The 11,242-nt window shown below is 25.3% G+C and overlaps 2 protein-coding genes across 2 annotated transcripts; one reads left to right on the top strand and one right to left on the bottom strand.

Moving 5' to 3' along the window:
- Positions 1–590: 590 nt before the first annotated feature.
- Positions 591–8,344, top strand: Phum_PHUM515180 (Homeobox protein SIX1, putative; the record flags this gene model as incomplete). Its single annotated transcript, XM_002431148.1, has 5 exons — positions 591–608; positions 647–1,038; positions 7,337–7,471; positions 7,919–8,063; positions 8,186–8,344. 5 exons carry the CDS (start codon positions 591–593, stop codon positions 8,342–8,344), a joined length of 849 nt encoding a protein of 282 aa, XP_002431193.1.
- A 1,405-nt stretch (positions 8,345–9,749) lies between these two features.
- Positions 9,750–10,857, bottom strand: Phum_PHUM515170 (uncharacterized protein; the record flags this gene model as incomplete). Its single annotated transcript, XM_002431147.1, has 4 exons — positions 9,750–10,039; positions 10,123–10,261; positions 10,337–10,575; positions 10,656–10,857. The coding sequence occupies 4 exons, from the start codon at positions 10,855–10,857 to the stop codon at positions 9,750–9,752; spliced, it is 870 nt and encodes a 289-aa protein (XP_002431192.1).
- Between the last annotated feature and the right edge of the window lie 385 nt (positions 10,858–11,242).

The raw sequence follows: 11,242 nt of genomic DNA, 5'->3' as shown, positions 1-11,242 counted from the left end.
CATAAACGCATACGCAACAAACGGATTTACGAACAACAAAAAAAAAACGATTTTTCGTTTGTTTGTTTGTTTGTTTGCAGTTAATTTTTTTGTTAGTTCTGTTGGAAGACGCACACGCTGTCGGATTTAAAAAATCAAAAAAAAAAAAAAAAAAGTTTAAAAATAGATTTTGAATCCCTCGAGATCAGCTCACGCTAAATAAATACGATCAGTCTCACATTTCTTAACTTCGTGGCCAAGTAAAAAAAAAAAACCATTAAAATTTTTTTCTTTTCTTTTTATAGTCTATATTTATAGAACGGGCGAGAAAACAAGGGTACGATGATATTTTAATAATTAAATAAATAAATAAAAAATATTTAACAAAAAAAAAAAAAGTGAAACACGCGCGGAAAAAACCAAAAAATTTGACAAAAAAAATTTTTGTTTTTCATATATAACAAAAAAAAAAAAAAAAAAAAAACAATAAAAATGTGAATGATACAAATTTTTTTAATCATTATTAAACGGCTGTGCTTTTGTAGTGATTGTAATATAAATAATAATAATAATAATAATGCTTGGACCGCCACATCATTTTCAAACTGGAGATGGTACTCCACCGGGAGGTTTAAGTCCTTTGCTACCAAGTTTCGGATTTACTCAGGAACAGGTTGCATGCGTGTGCGAAGTGTTACAACAATCGGGTAACATAGAAAGGCTCGGACGTTTCCTATGGTCTTTGCCAGCGTGTGAAAAATTACACAAACACGAAAGCGTTTTGAAAGCCAAAGCCATTGTTGCTTTTCATAGGGGTAATTTCAAAGAACTTTATAGGATATTAGAAAGTCATCAGTTTTCACCGCACAATCATCCAAAGCTCCAAGCTCTCTGGTTAAAAGCTCATTACGTCGAAGCTGAAAAATTACGTGGTAGACCATTAGGTGCCGTTGGTAAATATCGTGTAAGAAGAAAATTTCCACTTCCTAGAACGATATGGGACGGAGAAGAAACTAGTTATTGCTTTAAAGAAAAATCTAGATCCGTTTTGAGAGATTGGTAAGTTTTCTCTTCTTTTTTTCTACATTCAATTATTTCATATGAAAACTATATATATAAACATTCAATTCTATTGCCAAATTATTATTATTATTATTATTATTATTATTATTTTCCCTTTCTTATTTAAAACAATTGCGTCGTTGTCGTTGTTGTTGTTGTCGTTCGAGTCGTCGTCGTCATCACCGTCCTAGTAGTTTTCATTGTTTTATTTATAAAATTTAATTTTAGCAATTTCTTTTTTCTTTTTCTTCTTTTCTACTACCACTACCACCACCTTATCCCCCCTTTCTCTCTCTCTTTTTATCTCTTTCTTAATTTTTAAACAAAGATAAACAAACAAACAAACAAATAATAATAACAAAAAAATTTTAGCTTAATTCAATAATTACATACAATGAAAATCCGCCATTTTGTTTTTGTTTTTTTGTTTTTCATTCATAAATTCCAATTACTTTTCTCTTTCTTTTGTTAGTGAAATTTTATGTTTTGTCTTAATAATTATCATTATTATTTTTACATAATTTTCTTTTACTCTAATCAATTGATGATTATGTTTATTGATTAATAACTTTAAATTTTATAATTATTTCAAATACATAATTGTTATGTAAACTACATCTGATATTGATGATAATACACACACACACATACAATTCAATAATTATTTAATGTTTTGATACATAATGAGTTTGTTTATTTATTTATTTATGTATTGCAAATTAGTGTTGTGCATTATTATCATTAAACAACAAGTAATAACAATACATAAATTTAATAACAAATTTCCTGCACATCATGAGATATGATACATAAATAAAGTTATTAATTATTAAATTAAACATTAATAATTATTAATTATCCATCAATATTGTTATTGAATTACATTAATAATATTTTTAACACATAAAATAATTATTAATCATTCACATTCATTCATTACATAAGTTATTGATATGTTTGAATTCTTTTTTTTTAAATAACAAATTTAAATAAAATAAACATTTGTTAATGCAAATAATAATAATAATAAATACATGCATGTATTAATAATAATAACAATAATAATAATAATAATATTAATTTGATATTAATTTTGTTAAATGATTTTTAATAACTCTTTTTTGTTTTGTTTTTCTTTTGAAAAATTATACATAAAAACAATTTTTAACTTGTTTTGCAATACATAAGTTTAGTAATAATACTAATAATAATAATAATAATGAGGATTCATTTTTTTAAATAAATAAATAAATAACTCATATAACAACTTGTTTTTTCTTCCATTAAATTACTAAGACAATACAAAGAAAAATGGAAGAAGTTAAAAGAAGAATGGGGGGGGGGAAGAAAAACTTGTTAACTTTATTACTTGTTTATCATCTCCCTGTTATTATCATCATCATCATCATCATCATCATCATCATCATCATCATCAGCATCATCATCTTTACATTTGCAATTTGTTCATTTTTCTCTCTTTTTAATCTTCATATATGTGTGTGTAAAACTAACCAATAAATTATTCATGTAATTATTTTATTACTTATAATTAAACATTTAAATCAATGATAATAATAATAATTATTACTGCAATGTTAAAGATAATTAATTGCAATATTAAAAAAATTAATTAATGAAAAATAACATTCAATTTTTTATGTAAAATAATACCTGAAGCACAACCTGTGACACAACAAATAATGACAATTATTAATTTATTACTAGTATGTATTTATTAATTAACCTTGTTAATAATTAAATAGATTCAAATTATTCATTAATACTTCCATTTTATTCTTATTATTATAATTACAATCACATTTTTCAAGGAATGATCAATTTTTTTGTGTGTTATAGTCAAAACCCATAATGGTACTTACATATTAATGATTTACATTCGGCCATTTTTTTCTTTTTTCTTGCATAATTTAATCACAATCGTTATTTACAATTAATATATTACTTATAAATAATGAATAAATAATAAATAACTTATTAAATTAAAACGTTTTTAACTATTTTTCATTTCACTTTGACCACACACATATAAAATCGTCGTGCATAAATGACAAACCAATTGACGTAACCGCGCGAAATTTCCTGCCACGATTTTTTTAATAGGATAAACAAAAATGACTACCAGAGTTTTTGAGCAACTTTTTAAAAACATCAATTTGTTTTTCTCTCCCCATCATTTTAATTAATTTTTTTTTTTTTTAATTTGTTTTAAATTTATTAACTGAATAAAAAAATTACTCTAATTAAATATTTTATTTTATAATTTATTTTAAAAATTATTACAACGATTTTTATTTTAAATACGACGAAATGGATTAAATAATTTTTTTTGTTTTGTTTTGAAATTGATTTGAAGAAGAAAGCCGCCATTTTAAAAATAAATACGTATTAATAAACGGTTAGAATAAAAAAAAATATATTTTTAAAAACGTTTTGTAATTTAACTTGTAAATAATAAAAAAATTATTTATTTATTTATTAATAAATATAAATTATTATTACGCAACGACAACGACGACGAAGAAAAAAAAAGTTTTTTTATTGAAAATAATAAAAAATGTCGTCACCCTCTTTCTTTTATTTTTTAAAAAAAAGGTCAAATATTTTTTTTTTTTTTCAAGATCATCCATGACCGAGAGAGAGAGATGGATAAAATTTTTAAAATTTTCAATGATACGAAAAAAAAAATAAAAAGAAATCTCAGCAGATTGTTTTAATTAAATAGGTTACACATGTTTTTAAAAAAAAATAAATAAATAAATTTTGCAATCGTTCCACGCATGATGAAAATTATTTTTAAATGTTCCCGAAAGAATAATAATAATAATAAACACAAACAAAAGGTTTAATGTGTACGAAATAATTAATTTAAAAAAAAAAAAGAAAAAAGAAAATTTGAATCCATTCTTAAAAAAACTTTATTTTTTAACGATGATTCTCCTTAAAAACAATTAATAATAATAATAATAAATAAATTTGATTGTTTTTATTTCGAATTTAATAATGAGAATAAAAATTTGGTTTTGTTCTTCTTCTTTGTTCGATAATTATATATCTATTTATAATTTAACACATCGGGTTTAGTTGGGCGTAGTAAACTAAAAGACTCGCCACCGTTGAGCTTCTATTTATTTTCTATATATATATTAACTACGATATCTTTTTGTTTACGTAATTTTTTTTTACTCTATGACGCGTTGATTGTTTCCTTATTGCCACGACAACAAAAAGGATGCGATATGAAAAACGTTTCATTATCGTTTTTATTTTTATAACGTTTTTTAATTAATTTTAAAAAAATTTTCCTGCGATTCCAACAACCAGAACAACAACAACGACAAACACAACAACCTCTTGCAATAATCGTACGAAAATTTTTTTTCAATAAATTTATTCCCTTGTTATCATTATCATCATCATCAAACTACTTTTTTATTTTTAGATAATAAAATTTTAAAACTTTTGGGAATTTACTTATCACACACACACACACATTATATTTAAATACACCCACCCGACAAACCGACAAACCGCCCCCCTCGTTATGTTGGCAATGTGGTTTTCATCATCATCATCATCATAATCCCAAGAGTCCAAACGCGTAATAATGATAATATCCGTACGCGTGACACGTTATGGAATTTTTATTATATCTCGTTTATTACAATATTGCCAACTTTAGAAACAAAAAAAAAAAAAATTAATCACACGGAATCGTTAAAATTTTTAACTCATACCCGAATCCCCCCCCCCCAAAAAAAAAAAAACAATTTAAAAAGGTTTTAACATGAAAAAGGTGGTGTGAAAATTATTATTATTATTATTATTATGGTGGATTTTGTGATTTGTGTCAACACTTTTTTCAACACAATGGCGACGGTATAGAAATTTATTATTAATAAAAAAAATTTACTCGAATCAATTTTTAAAATCTAAGGAAGCCATTTTTTTTTTTTTTATATACACGAGTTTAGATTATCAACCCCCCGAGGGGGTAATTTAATTATTTTAACGTTGATTTTAAATTAAAATTTTTTTCAATTTTAAAATGTAAATTTATGTAAGATGTTTATTTTTTATTTATAAAAAAAAAACTATGAGTAATAAGGGGCATTAATAATAATAATAATAACAATATGATGTGTGTAAAAAACGGAAATCAATTCGTGTATACGCCGCCATATTTGTTTTGACAGTTATTTTTTTTTTAGTAAATTCCCTAAAGGTTTCGATGAGTTTAATATGATGATAAATTTGTTTTGTTTTTACTTTTAACATAACCTCGAGCACGAAAAAATTATCAATTAACAACAACCACAACAACAACAACCACAACGACAAACACGATTGAATAATTAATTAATAATTATAAATTTTAAGTTTAAAAAAAAATTTCCCGTACGAAAAAAAACAATAATAAAAAACCGTTAAAGATAAAACAAAATTATCGTGTCACCAGAAAAAAAAATTACGTGATGAAAATTTAAAATAAAAAAAAAAATGATTAATGAAAAAGATGTTTTGTTTAGGTTTTGTCGTTTGTTGTTGTTGTTGGAACCCAAAAAAAAAAAAAAAAATTAATAAATACTTTTAACGGGAGCTAAAAACTTTTTTCAAACTCTCCCTTTTTCTCACTTTAGTCCCCCGCCTCTTCCTCCTCCCCCTCCCCCCGAATTTAAATCCGATTTATAACGATTAAAATGACAAGTTTATGACGTTTGATTCGTGTAAATAGATAGATGGAAAGGGTTTTTTTGTTTTTTTTGTTCATTCGGAGTTAAAAAATCTTCTGCTTGCGAGTATATATAAATATTTTTAAGCTCCCGAACTAAATTTTTTCATTAGGTCAACAATTTTATTATTATTATTATTATTTCATCCCCCTCCCCTCCTTAAAACCTAGCAAACGGGAAAAAGGTTTCTTTGTTTAACAAAAAAAAGTATTTGCTTTTGCCATTTTGTACAAAATCTTTACCCTGTTCTACACACGCATTATTATTATTATTATTATCATCGTCATCATCATCATCATCATCATCATCATCATCATCATCATCATAACATAACCGAAAAAAAAATTTTGAAAAAGTAAAAACAAACAAAACGAAACCGTAAAACGAAAATGGGGGATTATTTCCGTTAAAATTTTTTTATTATTGTTATTATTTTAAATTTGTCTCCTTCCACGAATTTTTTTTTCTTATTCGCGTATAATAAAAATAAATAAATTTAATAAATTTTAACGTTTCGTTATGGGGGAATATTTTTTTTTTTATTTCCTGTCGCCGCAATCGCAATAAATAACATCATTTAATAAAAAAAAAAAAAAAAAAAAAAAAAAAAAAAAAAAGGCAAATTTAAATAAAAAAAAAAAAAATTTTTCTTAACGATTTACACCGCTTTGTCGTAAACCTGTCAAACGATAAATTTTTTAATTCCCTCCTCCTCCTACTCTTCCCCTCTCCCCTTACCCCTCCTCCCACCACCCATTAAATTTATTTCCTAACCGAAAGAATTTAAATAATAATAATAATAATAAGAAAAATTTATTGTTTTTAATTGTTATATACCTTGCGTGTATTTATATACTTGATTAAACGAAACGTTCTTCTGCTACCCATTATTATCATTATTATTATTTATTTATTTAGAAAAATTTAATTTCTATTGCGCGTGCGTATATATACATTTATGTGACGCATTTATTTTTTATTAAAAAAAAAAAGGGGGGGGAGAAAGAAGGGGGGGGCATTAGATTCCATAGATTACTATTAGTGTTCATAGTGTGTCAGCCAGTGTTAATTTAAACAGGTTACGATTATTCCCTGAGGTCATGTCTTGGGTTCTCTCTCTCTCTCTCTCTCACTCTTTTGATTTTTATCATGGAATTCTCCATAGCACCCCCACCACCGCCACCATTTTTTTTGTTTTATTATCCATCTTTTCTTTTTGTCTTAAATTTTTCCACGCGTGAACTCGAATCTAAATAATTTCAAGGTGGGTGTTCGGATTCAAAATTACAACGACGACGACGATTTTTTCGTGTCAGGAGATTTTTTAATTTAATAAATTATTTAATTTTCGATTATTTAAATTTATCGAAATGATGATGATGATAATAATAAAAACAAGATAATTAAAATTTTAGCTTTTGCAAACTCGTACTTAAACCAAAAAAAAAAAAAAAAAAAAAAATGCGTGCGAGAAGTTGAAAAATTTAAAACCGGTTAAGTAAATACTATTAATATTAATAATAATAATAATAATAATGTTTCAGGTATTCTCACAATCCTTACCCGTCACCGAGAGAGAAAAGAGAACTCGCAGAAGCGACTGGACTGACAACAACTCAAGTTTCCAACTGGTTTAAAAATCGTAGGCAAAGGGATCGAGCCGCCGAGCAAAAGGATGGGTCAGTAACACTGGAAAAAAAAAAAAATTATTATTATTATTATTACGGTTGTTGTTGTTGTTATAACAATTTTATGTAGTTTGTGCGCTTTGGGGATTCATATTTAAACGTATTTAAAACATCCCTTATATGAAGTGGTTGAAATATAGATAATAATCATTGAGGGTTGATCGTTTGGAAATATCAAGAACCATCTGCTGCTGCTGTTGATAAAAACTTATGAACTAAATTTTTTCCTTTTTTTTTTAAAAAAAAGATTCTGACAAATTCTTTTCTACCCGAAATTTTTTGCACATGCACACACACACACACGTGTTATTAAGGGATGTTTTTTTTTTTTTTAAATAATTTTTATCCCCTCCAAAAATTTTTTTTAGGGGTAAAATTATTAAGAATTTTTTTAAAGGTATTTACTTTAACGACGATTTCTTCGTTATATTATTACAGAACCGGAAGAAGTTCTTCTGCTGGTGAAGAAAAAGGAATTTCCGCAGGTCCATCCGGTTTGGATTCAAGTTCAGAATCAATAGATGGTGATATACCAACTTCGTCATTGGCTTTAGAAAGAAAACCCGGTTTGGAACTTTCTCAGGTTCGACCATATAATTTCTCACTCATTTTCCCACCTGAAACATAAATAATTTTTTTATAATAATAATAATAATTTATGTATGGTAAAAATAAAATCATTTATGCCATTTATTATCATACCAGGTATCAAACGTTACTCAAGGTCACGGTCCGACGGAGTCTTCATTTGGAGAACTTAAAGGAAGTAATGCTGGATCTTATCAGGCCCATGCACATGCTCATCATCAACTACTAGGTACTCACGGTGATATACCATTACTACACGATTACCATTCTTTGTGACAATGGGCTTCTGGCTGTTCTTACAGTCAGTAAAAATATAATAATAATAATAATAATAATTCCTATTTATTCCTTTTCCAAAATTCTTCTTCTTTTCCCCCTTTTTATTATTATTATTTCCTCCTATCCATTGTTTTTATAATTAAAAAAAAAAAAAAAAAAAAAAAAAAACTCATCCGTTTGTAATATACAAAATAATAATAATAATAATTATTATATTCATAACGATAATAATAATATTAATATATTATACACCCCCCCATACATACCCCCCCACATATATATATTTTTTTGTAGAATCTTATTAAATTTTAATAATTTTTGTGAAATGCAAAAAAGTAAAAAAAAATTTAAATTAAATTATAATTAAATTGTTGTTTTGTAAAACAAAAAAAAAAAAAAAATGATTATGATAATGATGATGATGATTTGTGTTGAAACGTAAGTTTTTATAAAAGAAAAAAAAAATAATACTTTTTACATGTGAAAATTAAATTTTCTGCAAAGTAACAATAAAAATAAATAAATAAATAAATAACAATTTTTTTGTTTTTCTTTCAATTGATCAATGCCCAAAAACATCAAAAACCTCTGATTAATAATAATAATAATAATAGTAATAATAATAACATTTTTAATTATTATCATAACGATATAGCAATTTTTTTTTTTAATCGAATATTAATTACAAATGTAAAACGAATGTTAAATTATTATTATTACCACTCGTAATCACGTGGTCTTAATATTTTCGTCGGATAAAACATTCATTCCAGGTTTCTACCGCCCCCGATCCCTAAGGAATAAATGATTGAATATCACAGTAATGCTCCTGCATGCCAAAATTTGGTTTTGTTATAACTCATGACGTCACAACAAAACAAGTAAGAGTCTTACTGAGACCATCTTATTCGATGTTGTAATTATTATTATTACTATTATTATTTACATAAAATTTATCTATTTTTAAATAGTTTATTAAAACATTAATGATTTTTTTTTCATTCATTTTCAAGTAAACCGTTACAAACTGTTAAAATGTTATCGATTAATCCTCCTCCCCCGCCTCCCCAAAAAACTTTCACATAAAAATATAAAATATTAAATTAACTTTGCAGAAATATTACTATTATTATTATTTTTTTAAACAATTTAATTTAATTTTAAATAAATAATTATTAAACCCTTTTAAAAACGTTTCATTTTCTTTAACCTTTTTTAAAAACCATCATAAAACAATAAATTAACCGTTTAAATGATATTTAAAATTCCTTTTAACGGTCATTAAGAACTCTTAAAAAGAAGTAAAAAGTAGTAAAAAAACAAGCAACAAGTTTTCAAATTAAAAAAGTCAAATTGAAATTACAATTATGTCCATTATGAGAAAATTTTTTTCACATTTGTTTCAACCTTCAGGTATGAATGTGTCAAATGTTATGTTGGATTCAAAATTAGGTGGCAGAATATTTGTAATGAGAGAATTTTTTCTTTCTTCTGGTAGTGGAATATTTCTTGATGACGATATTTTCGGACTCAATTGTTGTATGTGATCAAAAGTCATCAAACCAGAAAATCTTTTTTTCGGACTTGATTTTTTTAATGCTTTTTCTGTCATTTTGTCTTTCCTAATCGGATTGTAACCATCTTTTAATTTATTCGATATTTTCATGATTTCTTCGTTTAATTCTAAATGTCCTGTTTTATGTTAAGGAATATTTGCATATTAATAAAATTTTGATTTAAAAAAAGAAAAAAGAAAAATTAATTATAAAGGATACTGATGTTATTTATATAAAGTTGATTAGTTCCTAAATAATTGTATAATTTTCCTTCTATTAAAACTGTATCACCGATTTTATACTGACCGAGTAAATTTGTGTAACTATCGTAAATATCACTCCAAATCGATTGCAATCCCTAAAAGTATATATAATGATAATTAACACATTCGACAATATAAAAAATTAAATATTGTTGAACAGTAGTTTTAACCTTTAAAACATTTAATTTTACTGCATTTAATTCATCCTCTTGCATGGTTTTATCATTAAATATAGAATCATCCATTGAGATATCGGTGACACAACTTTGATTAAAACTCGAATCGTTATTTTTTTTAAATTTTATCGTTTCGTTAAATATTCCCTCTTGTTCCCTTTCAATAAGACTAATTGCTTTTTCAAATTGATCTTCGCTTAATTTACAAATAATTACTCCCGTTCCATCATCCACTACGAATATAAAAAAACATTTTATTTAATAAATAAGTAAATATAATTGTTTTAAATGAAGTGCAACATGAAATATTTACCGTGATAGAGAAAATTTTTAGAACCTATTTGTTTGATTTCAATTATTGCACCAAATATGATAACGTTTAATACCGATATAACTGTTTTAACGTTATTTTTTATAACGATTCCTTGAAACATTTTTTTACTGTTAATTTTTAACTCGTGTAAATCATTTATCCATAAAAAATCACAATAATTACTCGTTGTGTAATCTTTCATTTTGATTTTTTACATTGAAAATTGTCTTTCACGACATAAACAAAGTTTTACCGCGATAAGTTTCATTGACACGATTTTAAATCTTCCGCCACGTTAAATTTGAAAATGGTCTTTGTCTTTTTGAACTTGTTAATTATTATATGATTTTCAAGTTAATTAATGTCAGAGCGTTTTGTATATTAAATACATAAACATTTTTTATTTTTATAAAAAAAAATAATAATTTATATTAAATTTGTTTTCTCATAAATGTTTTCGAATTATTTATATTATGAACAATAGTTGTAGTCTTTGGAGGATTTGTCAAATTTTTAGGTATTGAAAGAGGAAGAGGTGGAGGAGGTGGCGGTGGTGGTGGTGGTAAATTAGATGATTCTAAAGGAGT

Source organism: Pediculus humanus, genomic scaffold, assembly GCF_000006295.1.
Source record: "Pediculus humanus corporis 1103172108281 genomic scaffold, whole genome shotgun sequence".
Lineage (NCBI taxonomy): Eukaryota > Metazoa > Arthropoda > Insecta > Psocodea > Pediculidae > Pediculus > Pediculus humanus.
Note: the sequence above shows the minus strand (reverse complement) of the source record. Positions and strands in the feature narration are given on the sequence as shown.